Source organism: Molothrus ater, chromosome 3 (genome assembly GCF_012460135.2).
Source record: "Molothrus ater isolate BHLD 08-10-18 breed brown headed cowbird chromosome 3, BPBGC_Mater_1.1, whole genome shotgun sequence".
Taxonomy (NCBI): domain Eukaryota; kingdom Metazoa; phylum Chordata; class Aves; order Passeriformes; family Icteridae; genus Molothrus; species Molothrus ater.
This window is the reverse complement of record NC_050480.2, coordinates 89,556,921-89,574,530: the sequence shown is the minus strand read 5'-3', so window position 1 is coordinate 89,574,530 and position 17,610 is coordinate 89,556,921. Positions and strand designations below refer to the sequence as shown.

General features: G+C 41.0%; 2 protein-coding genes across 3 annotated transcripts in view; both read left to right on the top strand.

Annotated features, from left to right (window-relative positions):
* Positions 1-830: 830 nt before the first annotated feature.
* LOC129046629 (uncharacterized) lies at positions 831-4,479 on the top strand. Its single transcript, XM_054514233.1, is given in 4 exon segments — positions 831-923; positions 3,963-3,984; positions 3,987-4,121; positions 4,124-4,479. Coding segments are annotated over 4 exon segments (606 nt in total).
* Positions 4,480-10,248: 5,769 nt separating this feature from the next.
* The window catches only part of CFAP206 (cilia and flagella associated protein 206), a 16,414-nt gene continuing 9,052 nt past the window's right edge, over positions 10,249-17,610 (top strand). For both annotated transcript variants that reach the window (XM_036379673.1, XM_036379672.2), the window contains exons 1-7: positions 10,249-10,477; positions 11,804-11,887; positions 12,189-12,279; positions 13,326-13,514; positions 13,783-13,941; positions 14,390-14,598; positions 15,315-15,434. In XM_036379673.1, the coding sequence (XP_036235566.1) occupies positions 10,370-10,477; positions 11,804-11,887; positions 12,189-12,279; positions 13,326-13,514; positions 13,783-13,941; positions 14,390-14,598; positions 15,315-15,434 (960 nt within the window). In that variant the 5' untranslated portion in view covers positions 10,249-10,369. The remainder of the gene's footprint in view (positions 10,478-11,803; positions 11,888-12,188; positions 12,280-13,325; positions 13,515-13,782; positions 13,942-14,389; positions 14,599-15,314; positions 15,435-17,610) is intronic.

Here is a 17,610-nt window from a genome sequence, read left to right as displayed (position 1 = left end):
CATTACTGCTTAGACATCAGGAATATGGTGACACACAAGTGGAGAGAATTACATGAAGTTCAAACAGATTAACGAAACCAGACTAAAGATAAAGCCCATCAAAAACTGATTAAAGTCACAGATTAAAAGTAAAACAAGAACTTCCTTGTCTGTCCTATAAAAGTGAACATACCCAGATGACTACAGAGATGACCCATATTAGCTGTTTCTGAGAACAAATATCCTTTGTTCATTATTGGAGAGCTTAAGATTGAAATAGCATGATGTTGCACATGTATTAAAGTAGAACTAACTATGAGGAATAGTATAAAAAAAACTCGGTTGAAAGAAGAGCATTATGCACTATGGTTACCTCTTTCAAAATTTGTTTCAGTAAAATAATCCTGTTCACTTTCAAATGGAACAACACAGAGGTTCAGCTAGTCAAAGAAAATCAGATTTTAATAGAAACTATAATGACGTGCTTTTTTTTGTACATAAATGTTGTGTTTAAATATGTATGATTTAGCCTAAAAGATCACCTGACAACAAATCGAATTTTCTATAAAGCAAGGCCAAATATTCTACAGCAGAGATAAAAATCAAACTCAGATTTTCAGATTGTGTTGTATTATCCATAATGCCTCTTTGTCTCACGTGCAGAATGTCCATGATTTGCAACACTATAGAATCCGTATCAAGGCAGATGGAGGTGCTTACACCACCCTTAGAGTGGGATTTAAGGAGCTGCAGGAGTCACAAGGCTTGCCAAAGCCAAGAAAGGACTGCTTTGTTCCAGCAGGAATGAAAATGATCTGCCCCTAGAAAGCAGCAAGGGCACTTCTCGTGAGATGCCAAATACTGGCCATGCATTCTCTTGGTCCATGTCTGGTGAGGAGAAGTCCCTTGTTGCTTGGGCTGGGACTGAAGATTTGGACTGCAAGGTAATACCCAGGGTCTGAAAGGCAAAAATAGGAGCAGAAATCAGGGCAGGTGATTTGCTCACCAGTGAGTGAATTCTGCAAAGATGTAAGAAAGGCTGCCTTAAGTAGAGGCCCAAGTCAGGTATATGAAGTTCCTGTTTCTAATGCAGCCAACTGTAAGTAGCTATCTAGTTAAAAGACATGTAAATACTGACTAGGAATTCTGGGAGCTGTCAGTTAGTCTGCCCTGGGCTAAAAGATATTTCTTACAGCTTTCTGCTCTTGGTTGAAGCTTCAGACTGAAAAAGCTATTAGCATGCTGCTTCCCTCATGTGCAGGTATCCATCCATATGTGCATGTCAAGATGTGTGTAACTTATTAGTAGTCTTCCTCCAGGTTTCATTACAGATATCTCTAGAAGAAATTATGATTAAAATGAAACTTAATGTTTACAAAAAAGAGGGTTGTGTAAAAAGGAGGTCTTCTTCAGGATGAGAGAGTTGTAGCATTGGCTGGTGACTCTTTTGAAATGATGACTACATCTAGCACTTCAAGGGAGCATGAATGCTCATGATTGATGGTCATGTGTTTTACATCCTTGTATCTCCACAGAGAGCTGTTACTGAGGAAATGCCAGAGGATACAACTGGCAAAGCTTTGGCATCAAGGACTCAATGTGAACGTAGGGATTTTCTTTCTGCTTTTTCCAAATAGTCCTAGATGTTGCTAGCAACCAACTCGAAACAGTTGCCCAGAACCAGGGCTTTTTGGAAACTGTTACTTCTCATTATATTTCTCAGTAAAGCAATATCTTGCTGCAGCACGTGAGAGCACTTGTGTCCTACATTTATTAATATTGAAAACTCTTTTAATCTGCCGTTAAGTTTTACTGTGCTCAAAATGATCTGCCAGCAGACACATTTCTAAGTACCTTAAAGCTGTAAAGGATGGGTGTTCTCTTGCCAAAGTGCTGCTGATCTTGGTGTTGTGGTTGTGCACTTGGATCAGCCTGCAGGTCTGTATGGCTTCCAGCTTATACTTTGATAGAGGTTTGAAGAAATCTCCAGTTTCACTTCAGTCATGGGAAGGAGCTGGGGAGAAAGTCAGCATGGTAAACTGTCCTAGCAAAGGGCTAGGACATGTTTTTTCAAGACATGCCTTTGATTCAAAGTAAGCCCAGCTTGTGTTTCTCAAATGTTTGTGCTTGCCAAGGAATAGGACTTCTGCTCTTCTGCCAGCAAGATAGATTTTATGACCATCACTAAATCCTTTATTCAGATTTTATTGCTATAGTTGAACAGTTCCTTCTATAAGACTTTTGTGTACTTGTAATTTCACAAATTAGTTTCCTACCTCCTCAAGTTATTTTCTATCCAAATAATGTTTTCCATTTCTATTATCAAGAACAGCTGACATCCCACATTGAAAAAAACAGTCACAGTTGGCCAGTGCTGAATATCTAAAGAAAAGTCTTAGAATTCATTTCTAAACTAAAAGGTAAGAAAGAAGTGCTATTTCAGCAATGCTTCTGGTTTTCTGAAGGTTATTAGACATCCCATGATGTTAAAATACCACTTTTTTTCCAGTCTGCTTTTGATTTAGTGCTGTTTTTGAAGATTGCTACGAACAGGCACAGCTCTCTAAAGAGTTTTCCTGACAAGAATTCAGCACAAATTGACAGGGGCTTAAGCCTTAATAGCTGCTTTAAGGGAGCGAGGTTGCATTGGGAATAGAACTGCTTTTGGGAAAAAAAAACAAAACAAAACAAAAAACACCAAAAAACCCCCAGAATTTTGGAGAATAATTGAAATCTGCACGTAACTACAAGGGTATCTATTTGGTTCTCAGCTCATTTCCTGACATGGGAAAAACATTGCAGGGAGGGCTCTGCAGTACTGTGGATAAAAATCCCTGTCTGATTCACTGATCATTCCCTTCCTTTCTGACAGATGAATTAAGAGCATCCTTGTACATCAGTGAGAAGCCTATAGCTGAATAAAAGCAAGCAGAATGAGAAGTTAATTTACAAACTGTAGAATAACCACATTCCCATTATTAGTGCACTTTTTCTTTTTGCACTAATGGAGACAGACACAGCAGGATATTTGCTGTAAGATTTTCTCCTTCATCTATTTATTGGATAGCTGTAGTTCCATAACTTTGGAATAAGTTCCTGTAGCCTGAACTGAGAAGAAAGTCCTCAGTCCTGCATGAATCCCCTTCCTGAGTCCTCAGTCCTTCATGAATCCCCATTCTCCTGATGAATCCCATCAGTGCAGGCTGCTGCCCAGCAGTTGATTCTTACAGTTGTTGAGCCCAAGAGAAAATTACAGCACCAGGGATTTTTTGCTGTTGTGTTTTGTTTGTTTGCTTTTGCATACTGATGGGATATTCTATATGTTGAAATGACTCATCTAAACATTGTACAAGGAGGTGGTTACCTGTAAAAAAAAATTAATGTTTCTGAATTATTATCAGGCCCAATCTATCTAGGTATCCCATGAAATAGCCAAACTCTGGCCAAACTACTGCTCTTTTGAAACATAGCTCAGCAGGAATATGTGGCAACTTGATATAGATTGATTCACAGCTTGGACAAGAGCACTCTCTGCTGGGTTAAGAACTGGCTGAATGGGTCCAGAGAGTGGTGGTGAATGGTGCTGCATCCAGCTGGTGGCCAGTCACCTGTGGTGTCCCTCAGCGGTCTGTGCTGGGGCCAGTTCTGTTCAATATTTTTATTGATGACATGGATAAGGATATTGAGTCTTTCATCAGTAAATTTGTAGATGACACTAAGCTGGGAGCGTGTGCTGATCTGTTTGAAGGTAGGAGGGCTCTGCAGAGAGACCTGGGATGATTGAATTGATGGGCAGACTCCAATAGGATGAAGTTTAATAAGTCCAAGTGCCAAGTCCTGCATTTTGGCCACAATAACCCCCTGCAGTGCTACAGGCTGTGGATGGTGAGGCTGGACAGTGCCCAGGCAGAAAGGGACCTGGGGGTACTGACAGCCAGCTGAACATGAGCCAGCAGTGTGTCCTGGTGGCCAAGAAGGCCAAGGGCATCCTGGCCTGTATCAGGAATGGTGTGGCCAGCAGGAGCAGGGAGGTCATCCTTCCCCTGTACTCGGCACTGGTGAGGCCACACCTTGGGTGCTGTGTCCAGTTCTGGCCCCTCAGTTTGGGAAGGACCTTGAGATGCTTGAGCACATCCAGAGGAGACAACCAGGCTGGTGAGGGGCTTGGAACACAAGCCCTGTGAGGAACGACTGAGGGAGCCGGGGTTGTTTAGTCTGGAGAAAAGGAGGCTCAGGGGTGACCTTATCACTCTCTACAACTCCCTGAAAGGCGGCTGTAGTCAGCTGGGGGTTGGTCTCTTTCTCCAGGCAGCAACTGACAGAATGAGAGGACACAGTCTTAAGCTGCACCAAGGGAAATATAGGCTGGATACTAGGAAAAAGTTTTTTACACAAAGAGTAATAAAGTACTGGGATGATCTGGCCAGGGGGGTGGTGGAGTCACCATCTGTGGATGTGTTTAAAAAAAGATTGGATGTGGGACTCGGTGCTGTGGTTTAGTTGAGGTGTTTGGGCATGGGTTGGACTTGATGATCTTGAATGTCTCTTCCAACCTAGTGATTCTGTGACTCTGTGATTCTGAGTCTATGCTAAGTCCTGAGTCTAGCTTTGAGCAGATTTTTTTTAGAGGGATGATTAATGCAAAATTCTCTTGATTACTTTTATAAATGCTTTTAACTGAAATGGTAATTTAATGTTAATATTGTTTGAGAGCCTTAAGTAGTGATTCTTCTGAATACAGCTGAATAATGCATCTTTTGCAAGAGTTTCCAGTTGAGGCACTGATGGTATGTCTGGAATCTCTCCCTCTCTACAGTGACTGCCAGAGCTCTCAAGGTTTGAAGGACAAATAATTGTGCTCTGCACCTTTTTCTGTAACCTGGAAAATACAGTGCATCTATTGTGCCTGCTAAGGGATCCAGGCTAACAATAGTGCATTTATTAACTGGGTTTCTGTACTTCTGGGGTTTTTTTTCCAGAAACACTCAAATGAAATGTAAACTTTTTGTGCCATGTTATGTGTAATTTTTTTTTCTATTTCTGAGTTAAAAGACAAATTGGACTTCTTTGTCCAGCAAGATCTTGCTGCCTTGGTGACGGTTTCATCCTGGGAATAAATTGTCTTCCCTGATCTGAGACCCCTGTCTAATGCTTAAGTCTAAGGTCCTTTCCAGGCAGCCTCATACTGCAATGAAACTGTGATACAGTGGGAATTAGGGGGAGAAACAGCACTGGCATCCTCAGACATCCCTTCTTTAAAGCAGAAAAATGTTGGAGCTGGAAGAAGTAAATAGAAGAACAGTCTAACATTCCTTTATCATATTCCAAAAGGGAGGGTCAGAGCCTAAACTATATGCTAAATAATTGCTATAAATGTTGACTAGGATTCCATTGAATGTGAACCATTAGTCTGCACTGTGCCTCAATGAGTCTGCAGTGGTTACATGCCTACCACTCACACAGCTTTTCAGGAGAGTCATGGAAGCTTTAAATAGCACTGCATGCTCTTGTGTGACCATGTCATTAAAGCTGAGCTGGTCAGCACGGTTGGCCAGCACCACAGCTTTGTACTTCAAACAAGGCAGCACAAGCACAGAGGTTTCCATTTGTTGATACCTAGATTTGAGGAGGAAGAAAGAATAAAAATCCTTGCACCAAAACATTCACAGCTTTGAAAGTCAGCTTTATTGTGAACTAATAGACAAGCTAAAAAAGGTGGCATGACTTGTCTGTCCTCACAAAATGGATTTCTGACTGTTACACTTCTCCATGACACTTTGGAAATAAAGCCAGATAGATGGAATGTATTTCCTCTCAAAAGAGACAGGCCTTAGATTCCTGTGTGAAGACATGCTTTCCTTGGACTGCTCCTTTGAAACAATCAAGTGTAATCAAGTGGACTTTAATTTCTGCATCAAGGTGTGAGGTAATTTCAGGCCTCTGAAGAGTAGAAAACAAAAACCTGAATCACCCAGTTTATATTTTAACTTCAGAGATGAGGAAAGGGACTCAGCTTCTGCTTGTGTCCTGCCCTGTCAGCTGTAAGTCCTTGCACTTAGGTGTATCATCTTTGAAGAATTTTAACCGGTGCCTTGGAGTATTTATGGCAGCAGAAGACTTTCAGGCCAAGGGGCTGGTGCTCATTCACCAGCAGGGCATCCAGTCAGAGGAGCCCTGAGTGCAGAGAGAGACTAACTGAGCTGGAAGTTCTCTTTCAGATGAGCCATGAGTGGGAATGACTGGAGGGTTAGTGATTGCAGAATCCCTTGGTGAATGTGGCTGTGTTAATGGAACTCAGACAGACTCTTGCTCAGCCCAGCATCCCCACTGGACACAGGGCAATGGGTGAAGCTTCAGCAAGCAGTGCTTTTTGCCATTCTGGAAATTGTTATCCTCTGGGGTGCAAGCTCTCCTTTCACCTAATGTGCCTCAGGCCATGCCCTGAACTGGACTGCTGAGTCATGAGCTGCTTCTGGGTTGTTTCCTCTGCAGATCAGTGGTGTAAGAGCACCCAGATGCAACTTTGTCCCCACACTAGCAAAATGAGGGTATGTGCTAGACTTGAGCATCTTGTTAAGTAAATCCCATCTTCTGTTTATAGCAGGATAAAGGGGTGACTTCCTAGACATGATACTCAGTTTAATGTGATAGCAAATTCATCAAATAGCTGATATGCTTTCCCATGAATAAAGCACTAGGGTGTCGAACTTTATGAGATTTAAAAACAACCGTGTGTGTTGTTTTTAATGACTCTTCAAACTAATCCGGGAATTCCTCTCATCACAATCCAGGAATCTTTTTACTGACCGTCTGTCAATGCCTCACATACGCCGCCAGGGGGAAGAGTTTATCTGTCTTTCAGGTACCAGGCCTCCATTCCCGGAACTGCTTAAAAGTTGATACTAATTCTACAAGAGAAATCCAACTGATTTGGTTAGAAAACAGTGTTGTGCCACCTAAAGTCTTCAGTAGGTTACAAATAAGTTAAAGCAATTTTTGTGGTCTAGTACAGATTACAAACTTTCCCTGAAATTATGCTTTTCTTTGGAAAATAAATAATTCCCTTCCCTCCCCTCTCCTATGTGAAATATAGGTTAATACTACTGAAATGCTTAAAACAATAAAAGATTTTAAATTCTCAATATGCTAAACTGAAAATATATTGTTCTTTCCTTCCAGCCTGTAGCCTAACAGTGTGTACAGGCAGTTGGACATTTCCTGCTGGGATGTATGGATGTGAGCTAGCCTGGTAGCTTTTTAGAAAGCTCAGTTTTTCCCCAGGAAATACTCCTGTAGACTAACATGACTGTGAATATTGGGGTAGGGGGAAGCGGGATGTTAAGGTGCGTGGTTTTTTAATTTAGGATCAAGCACCTGTTCACAGAGAGAATCTCTACATAGTCCTCATCTGCTCTGCTTTGGTTTGCACAGTACAGCAGGCTTTGAGCATGTGAATATTTTGTGTGAAATTAACCTTGAAGGAGATCTCTGGCAGTGCCCCTAATGGACTTCAGTCACAAACAAAGCACCAGTCACCAGGACCAGACCAAAGCTAGGCTGAAGTAACAACTGCTAAAGTATGTATGTTGTGGCTGTCAGGTCCTCAGCACCAAATGTTCTGCAGAGATTGTGCTAATTGCAGATGTAGACACAGACACCTACTGAAATAGTCTGTAAACCATCTTTAGAGTCCTTAAATTGCTAAGCCAAAATTGCACAATTACACATGCTCTGCATACATACTAAAAACCTGGGCAAATCCTACCTGCAGATTCCTGCTCTCTCTAAAAATACTCGTGTACTAAGCCTGTGAAGGTGTCTGCAAAAGTCTCGCTGACTGTTATGGGATGGGACCTGACTTTCTGCACCACCAAAGCTGTAAGCTCCACCTCCATTGCTACTGCTGACAGTGTTTGGTTGAACTCTGTAAGACTGCTTTTAGCTGATAATCTTTTCAGGAGGAAGTGTTGCCAGCAGTGCTTTGAGCACCAAGCTTTATGCCTGACTTGAAATTTGCTTTTGTAGGGGGAGATCTGGCATTGGCACCTTCTCGTACTCCTTCTAATCCCCAAAAGTACATTCTTCTTCTCCTCTTGCTCCTCTCCACCTGCATCTGCAGAAGAGCTGGATCTTGTGTGATTTACCATGAAACACAGAGGAAAATCTCTGTGACCCTAAGCTCACTAACAGCAACACACTTCTGCTCCAGGAAGGGCCCCAAAAGCTTCTCATCCAGCAATTTGCAGAAAAAGAGGTCCTATAGATTTTTATGCTCTTGATGAAAGTCTTGCTATAATTACTGAGCTTAAGGGTGCAGAATTTTAAAAATATCAATGCAGAGGACATATTAAGAAGCCCCATTAGCTGTGCTACTAGAATGAAACCTAAGACTTCACAATGTGTATTGCAGAGTTGTTTTCATCCCTGTTCCACAGATCTTCCCAAAGCATTTCCCATGGGTTATGCTTGCACTCCTTGCACTGTACCTTTGTACACACACTGGCAACATGGATGTAATCCTGCAGCCACTTGCCAGGTAGCATAGTATCATCTTAATTTTATTGATAAGAGTGACTTGTCTGAGGTCACAGTGGAAAAAAATTATCATCTTGATCTCATCATGATTTTCAGTGGAGTTCCCTCTGTCTGACAGCGTAAATCAAAGGGAAAAAAATTAAATCAGTGGAAAACTGGTGTAGCTTTTAATCTGTTATCCCTACATTCCCTGTGCCTTTTGAGCTTATTTGATTGCCTTTCAGGGGCATGGCTTTTAAATTTAATTAGCATGCTATTACTCTTTCCTCTATCTGACACAGAAAAGCTAGAATTAATTGCATATTGACTAACTGAATCACTTACAGCAAGGCAGTGCATTCATCCAGTGGTTTGCCCACGGTGTGTGCAAGAACTTGGGGCTCACTGGGCTGCTACTTGCAGGCTGTGGCCTGTAGTACTTGCAGGCACTACACCCAGAGGAGCTGCCACCTCCAGCAGCAATCATGAGACCTGAAAGCAAAGATGGCTCTCTTGCTTGTGTTGCAAAGTTGCCTCGTCTGTGCTACCTCTGCCTACAGCACTCACTGTGTACCATAACACACATTTTGTTTATACACGTTTGTGTGAATTTATCTATGCATTGTATGCATTTATGGCTGTCTAAATACATTTATCTGTACCGGGTCTGGCTGGGATGGAGTTAGCTTGCTTATCAGCATTCCCTGTGATGCTGTGCTTTGGATTTGTGGTGTGTTGTTAACACACAGGTGTTTTGGCTGTGTGCTTGCTTGGCATGAAGGTTTTCTTTTTCCCACTCTGCCCCCCTCAAGCAGACCATTCGTAGAGCAGTTTGGGTTGGAAGGGCTCTTAAAGATCACCTAGTTCTGACCCCCGCTGCCATGGTGGGGGGATATATATTGTATGTATGAGTATATATGGGTCTAGAGGAGGGCCACAGAAACAATTTGGGGTCTGGAACATCTCTCTCATAAGGAGAGACTGCAAGAGGTGGGCCTCTTTAGTCTTGAAAAGACTGAGAGGGGATTTCATTAATGCACATAAATATCTCAAAGATGGGTGCCAAGAGGATGGTGCCAGACACTTTTCAGTGGTGCCCAGTGAGAGGGTGAGGAGTAGTGGCCATAATCTCAAGCACAGGAAGTTCTACCTTCACGTGAGGAAGAACTTCTTTACACTGAGGGTGGCAGGGCCCTGGAACAGGCTGCCCAGAGAGAGCTCATGGATCTCCCTCTGGAGACGTTCCAAACCCATCTGGACACGTTCCTGAGTAACCTGCTCTAGGTGACCCTGCCTTGGCAGGGGGGTTAGACTGGATGATTTCTATAGGTTCGTTCCAACCCTAACAATTCTGTGATTCTGTGATATTGAGGTACATATACTTATGTACTATAGGTATATGTCTTTATACATACATATATATGTGTATTTAGACACAGCTGCATAAAGCCATAGCTGCAGACGTCCACAGCACGGTTTGTGTGCGTGCCGAGACACTCACACCTCCGCTCCTGTGCCTCCATAGCCGCGTCCTTGGAGTACGTGCAGGCGTGTACGTTTTGCACACACACCGCCCCATCTATCCTGCACAAACCCTGTCTCCCTGTGCTCCGTGTGTAAATTCCCATCCCCGCCTGCCCTCGCCGCTCTCCCGCAGGCCGGGCCAGGCCGGGCCGGGCCGCGTCCCTATGGCAACGCCCGGGGCTGGCGCTCGGCCGCGGCCGCTCCCGCCCGTGGGCAGCGGCCGGACGCGGGGACAGCGGCACCGGGGAGCATTGGCACCGGGACAGGCTGCTCAGCAAGCGGCGGGCTCGGGCCGGCTGGGACCCTCCCTGAAGTGAATGTAAGCCGCTTAAGGCCGGCGTGCTTGGCCAGCATGTCCGGCGAGCTGACCCAAAGTGTCCTCAAGAGAATAATCCGCCAAGTGGGCCTGGAGTGCGCTGCCCAGGGACAAAGCCTCTCGGAAACCTTGGTGGCCTTCATGGTAAGCGCGAGAGGAGGCGTTCAGGGGCTGGCGGCAGCTGAGGCTGGCAGGGGTGACCTGAGCTTGGAAATACCTTGGTTTCCAATTGCCTGCTGTGAGGTATTTTAAAGGGGCACTCAGCGACATCTAGTACTGAAAAAGTGTTTTATTCCCCTGAAAACTTACGGGAATAAAATGCTCCAGGAAGGCTGCAGGTCCTGAGTCCTGCAAACTCTGAACTCCAACTCGGAGCTTTCTTCTGCAGGCAGATAAACCATTGTTTTCTTTCAGAAGTGAAAAAGAGAAGTTTTACCAAGTTTTAATAATGTTTCTTCACACTCTTATAAATGAACCTGTGTTGCAGAGGTGAATGTTTAATGCAACAGCTCTATTTATTCTTCGATGTTCACCTCCTCCCTCTCTTGTGATGGATAATTTTGTTTCTCTGCTCAGACAGGGCCAGGTACTATAAATGGGCTGAATATTTGAAGGAATTGGCTTTGATCCCATCTAAAGTGAAAATTTAATGGATTCAATCTCAGTATTGTCCTTGGTAGACAACTTTAAGTATCCTAAAAGTATTTTGCATTTTGGCATCTCTTAGGAGACACAGCACTGCTGCACAATATAGTTTGGATGTGCCTGCAAAGCTGTGTCTGAAGAAAGATGGGCTAGATTCTTTTTTTATTGATGATCAGCTCTTGATAAACTTGTATATAAATATAAATGCTTCAGAACAGTACTGTTAATATACTATTTTTCCCCTAAAGGTGACACTGCAGCTTTAGAAAAAAGATTGGGCTCAAAAGCAGTATTAATCAATTAAGCAGGAAAATTTTAATGAGTAAAAACTTTTACCAGTACAAGTGGCTGGCAAGACACCTAGCATGAACACCAATTGCAAACATGCACTTATTTTCCTGCATGTAGAACACCATGGGTTTTTTTATTCAAATGGTAAATGTTTATATCAATGCATATAGCACCAACTTAGAAGTTTATAAACAACCATGATGGATTTTCAAAAAATGTTACTTAAGAAAATATTTTTCCAAGTAAATTTTAAAGGAGCTATATTTAAATATTTGTATCACAAATTTATTTTTTTTATTTGTGCCTGAGAACTGAGATTGAAACTGAGTTTCAATCTCAGTTCTCAGGCACAAATAAAAAATGAAGGCAAGATGTGAAATGAAGTAATTTTGTTTCATTATCAAAGACTGAAATGGATAAAAAAATAGTAAAAAAAATATTGAATGCATCTGAGATATTTCAGAATATAAAAAGTGAGTTGCAAAGATGAAATTTTGTGACATAAATTAGTATCTTTCTTTTGGCAATCTCTAGGTGAAAGCTGTTGTGTTAGATCCAAGAAATGATTTTAATATGGATCGAACCCTTACAGAAAACGACATGCAGGATCTTATTCAGGTAATTCTGACATGATGTTGAGAGTCACTACTTATCTAAGACTATAGCATTATTTGCTACCTGTTCCTGTTAACTGAAATGACATGAACACTTTCAAAATTTGAGTGCTGCTTTATTCTCATGGCTCTGTAGCTAAAGACTGGACTATGTTTCCATAAATAAATGCCTTAGAAAAGCTTTATATGGAGAAAATGGTAGTGAAGGGGCTCTACAGCTGTTGTGAAACCTTTAGTAGATCGCTGTCAGTTCAGATGTTTCCCCAGAGATGAGAAAGAACTCACTTCTCTGACTCTCTTTTTAGCTCTGTGTTACCAGACTGCTTGACACAACAAACCCATCCCTAAGCACAATTAAGATGCAAGTTTACTTTGATATGAACTATGCAAACCGAGGTAATTTCAAATATGTTTTCATAGAAGTTGATGCTGAGTTTATAATTTAAGAATAGTGATTACTGTTAAATGAATCCTGTCAGTAAACAAAATAAAATCCCAGGAGAAATTTACTGTACAGGAGTCTGATGTTTCAGTATGGATATAGTAGGGAAAAGTGTACATTAGATTTGAGAGTACACTCTTCTCATGCTGTCTGAGAGATTTACTGAATATAATGTATTAGGTTGCTTGAGGACACTTACACTTTCAGTGGTTAGCTGCCTTCAGCAAGAAAAGCTTGCACCTGTGTGTCTGAAGGCACTCAGAACTCAGTATTTTATCAATATCCCTAACTGGGAGATTTAAGTAATCTTGAACAATTGGTTACAGCTTTAGCTGAGTACGTTTTTCTCTCATCAGTAGTAATTTCACATGGTCTGAGAATGAGAATGTGAAAATAAAATGAGATGGGGAAAATGCCTTTGCTGTAAATGTAATCCCTGATCTCAAAGGAACAGTGGAGGCTGGCTGGGAAATAGAAGACACAGAACAAGCATAGACGTGACAAAAACATTTCTCTGTGGGGAGATAATGAAAATGTTTTCCTGTTAGCATGGATTAAAACCAAAAATTAGCAACATGGGGAGCTGCTCCTAAATCCTCTGAACTCTATAAGCTCAGTAACTCCAGCAAGTTTTTGAGATCCTGAGTAGTATTCAGACATGAGCATGTAACTTCAGGTGTCTTTGAAATATTGTGTGTGTGTAAGTTAAGTCCTCCTACAGTCAGAGGAGTTCAGAGAGCCAGAGACTGGCTGTCTAGTTTGGCCTGAACAGTTCTCAGGACTCTACTGACTGATGTTAATCATGCTAATTAACATTCCATTAATGTTTAACTCTGCTGGTTTTAATTCTAATGATGTGGGACTATGAACATCTCTTTCATGTACCTGTGTTTCAGAAACCTTAAGTTGGTGCTCTGACTGTGGAAATGAATTACACCCTCTGTATAAGGCAAATTTCAAAGGATTTAGATAGCACTTTTTAAGTGTCCTTCTTTCCTAGATGAATTACTGAGTGAGCAGGAGCGTGTTCTGGAAGGAAAACTGGCTCCTGTAGTTAGAGCCATCACTGAGAGTGGTCCACATACGCAAGAAGAAATGGAGAATGTGTATCAAAAGATTGTTGCCTGTGTGCTGCTGAGATCTGGCCTGGGATCCCCAACAGATATTGAGGCTGTCAGGGAGGTAACAGGTCAGTAAACGCCCAGCTGTGAAATTGGGCTTTTCTTCTTGAAAAAATAAAATTTCACTTCCTCTTCGCTGATATTTAGATACAAATGGGGTAAACTGTGATGAATGCTTGCTATCCAAACTGTCACTGCTCAGCCTTGAAGTGTAAATTTCCCATATATTTCCTACTTTTTGCATTTGTTTAGGAGAGTCTATTTTTTTCTTATTTAATGATTTTCTTTTCTGTTCCCTCACACTGAGGGTTTTCTCCCACACTGTAATGCTTATAGCTGCCTTGCAGAGTATATTCCCCCAGACAGAAATGATTACTTTCATCTCACTCAGTAAGAAGGACAAAGAACAACAGCTGAAAGATCTTGCCATGCTAGTGACAGGAATTCGTTTGTACAACAAGCAGTGCCAGAAAGGAGGAAGCTGCATTGATGACTGTAAGTAAACAACTGCATTTGAGCTGGGTATTCCCAATTCATCCTTACTGGACTTCTTCATTGGAGCTGCTCCAATAATTTCCCATCTCAGGGAGGCATGTTATTGTTATTGGTATTTTACAAATTAGGAAACCGAGAATTGAAAATTGTGCAGATACTCTCAGGAAACCCATGTCAGATGTAGCAACAGTGTTGAATCTACCATAAAGCAAGTTGACTGTGGTATTTCCACACTTGTAATTCTAAATATTTGCAACAACCTGACTAGTGAGATAGAGTGATTTAATCTGGTTTGCAAGAACTTGGAAATGGATGAATATAAGAACAAAATGTAGAAATCAAAATTTAATTGGAAGACCATTATGCTCAAATCTTGCACTTTAACCATGTGATTAATTAATTCATTAATTCTTTTTCTACACATTTCATATTTATTCCACATGAACAGTGCCGGGCATCCTGAGCGAAGCCATTCCCTCGGCTACGCGGACTCTGGACGAGCGTCTGAACTCCTGCCAGCTGCTGGCCCACCGCTACACGGCCCTGCTGGAGGCCATGCAGGAGGACCCCCAGAGGTTCTCCCAGCTTAGATTTCTTAAATTAAAAGAAGCACTATTCAATGTGAGACAGTACGAAGCCTTCCTTTGCATCCTTCAGGTGAGGTGTTATATCCTGTGGACTTTTAATGCAGGTGGATTGTCTTCAAGTTACCTACTTGCACAGGACAGAAATATAAGAAAAATATTTGGAAATAAATGAAATAAAATAAAATACATCTTTAGATAAAGAACCAAAGATTGTTTAGCTTTGAAAATACCTTTAAAATCATTGAGTCCAACCGTTAACCTATTAGCCTGGCACTGCCAAGTCCACCATTAAACAGTTCTTTGCATACTAATTCTCTGCCCCAAAAGGCATGAGAGAAAAAAATCTCCTCGATCAATCCATAAATCATCTCAGTTTTAGTCTGCAGACACCCCCAAAATATATGGAGTCATCAAAAGTCTTTGAAGAATACAATTTTAATTCTTGTTTTATTACTGAAGAGCTTTTCATTTATCTTTTGAGAACCTGGAGTTTTTTATTAGTCTTTCCTGTATAAGGCATTGGAAAAAAGGGGTTTTTTTCTTTTTGTTCTCTTTATTGGGAAAATCCAGAGGATTTTCTATAAAAATTGGAAGTTTATGTGTGACTGAAGTGCCTGAACACCTGAACATTTAAGGAAAAATGTATTCTGTGGATAGCTAGAGTACATTTTGTTCCTTAAAACAATTGTTCTGAAAATAGTTGAAAGAAGAGGCCCGGGTAAATACTTATTACTAAATACTTGATTTTTGGAGTGTGATGCATTTTACCTGTTGTTCTCTTTCCAGTCTAATGCAGTTACAAGTGCTCAAGAAGTTGAATCGTTGGATGTTCAGTTTGAAGCAGCAATGATGTTATTGAAAAACACAGTGCAGGATAAGACTTCCATAGAGTCCAGAGAAGTTTTTGTAAGTATTATGAATAGGAAACCCATTACTTCTTCAGTAGAAAACATTATTAAAGTAAGATACTTTGCAGGTGTGTTTTTGAGTAGTTTCTGTTTAGCAAGAAGCTACAAATTTTCTCTCTATTACAATATCAAAAATCTGTTGGTTTTTTTTTTTGTATTGTAAAAATATGTATTTTTCTGTATTCTGATTTTTGAAGGGGCAACTAAAAGATTTGCTCTTAAGGTAAAAAAAAGGTAAGGTACAAAAAGGGAGCAAAGGAATTAAATGGTATTTTACTGTAAGTGTCTTGTCATTATTTGTAGATTTCCTTTTTTGTGTGTGTATATATTCTTTCCCATTCATTGCAGAAACTGTAAGAACATAATGATTGCAGAAAACAACACAACAGAGTATGATTCTTTTAAAGTTCCCTCACATAGAAATCCCTGTAATTACAGTATGAGTCATTGATATAATTTTTCTGAAGAAACTGGGTTTCTGTGATGGGTGTCAGCCTCTTTTCCCCTCCCAATAGCTTCTCAACCTGTTGGCAAGTTTCAGTCACATTTATCAGAGTCAAAAGATCTCAAAATATGTCATTTTCTTCAAATTTTATGGGGGGATAATAAGAGCAACTAGAGACACAATTAGAGTCTTACCAAGATCAGTTCTGAAATGAAGTTTGTGTGCTCTTTGGCCAGTGAGCAGCCACTGAAAAATTGTTATTCTGCACTATTGCACCCTTGGTTGGGAGCTACAGGACATGGGAAGGAGGTATTAGGGGGAAAGCGAATGAGTGCTGTGAACTACAGGTATTGTGAGGGAGGCTGCTTAATGAGCCTGTGAAAACCTGGGAATGTTATGATGGCATGTTATAAAGGAAACAGGAGAGAAATGTGCTAGAAACCAGCTTCATTTAAATTTGCTTTTCTTTTAAGAGCTCGTTATTTTGTGTGATTTGGTTATCATTCCAATTCCTTGTCGTTGGCTGCTGCACCAGCATGCAGTTTCATACATGTTTTAGGTTATTTTTAACATTCTAAGCTAATTGTTAGAAAGCAAAATAAAGCCTACTGCAGAGGAAGAGGAAGATCATGACCCCCACCTACTCCGAGTATTTTTTACACTTCCCATAAGAGCATCCAAGCTGGAAACTCATGGGAACAGCACTTTGACTGAATGATCCAAACTTCAATTTATGTTTGCTTTTGATTTTATAAACCAGATGTTCTCGTTTGGAGAACATTTTCCCCTTTTGTCCAGCTACTCAAAGCAGTTTTTCCTCTTCTGTATCTTTGTGGGGCTTGAGTGACTGATATATCTTACCCTTTTCCCTAAAAGCTCTCTGTTGTTGTTTGCTGCCTTCCTGGAATTCTTTTCTCTTCTGGTTGGTTAGTTGTTTTGACTTCTCTGCTGAAGACAAAATATATAATGCCTTTTGATTTCAGATCCTTTTCAGGTAGAGATTTTTTTATTAACACACTATTTAAATAATTTTTCTTGTCTTTGGCTTGTTGCTGACAAGCTGGATCCTCTACAAAGGTAGAGAAACAGGGCATTCTGTCTTTTAAAAAGCATAGGATAAGGCCTATATTTGTAGCAAACACTTGTTTTAGGAAAAACAGTACATTTCATTAATATTTTTTGTTTATTCTATTAAGAATGTTTTTGGTCTTCCTTTAGTTTCTTCCATTTTTGTAACCATAACACTTCCACAACATTAGCAATGCCGATGAATTTCACAGCTGGCTCTGTTGGCTGCTCTTATGATAATGTTATTAGCATGCATAAAATGTGTGGTTAAGTGGGCATTTCAGATTGGTTGAATCATTTGCTGTAAATGCTCTCTGTGTGTTTAGGTAACAGGGCACATTTTATGTCACTGTCATTGAAAACAGCATTTAAACTTAAAGCTTATAGGCTGCTACTTTATGTGCCTACACCTGTATGCCAACAGCATGTCAGTGCTGGGAAGGGCAGCCTCCAGTTTTGCCTTGAACCCTGGACCACTCTGGAGAGTGCACCCCTTCCATTTGACACACATGATGGCCTGGGGCTGTGCTACCAGCTCACTATGGAAGCAGGGCAGACAAAATAACAAAACCTGGTAGTTTATATAGAGGTGTGGTTTTAACTACTTTGGTAATTAATCAGGTGTGTTCCTTCTGGTCCTTAGTCCTGTACACCATATTTT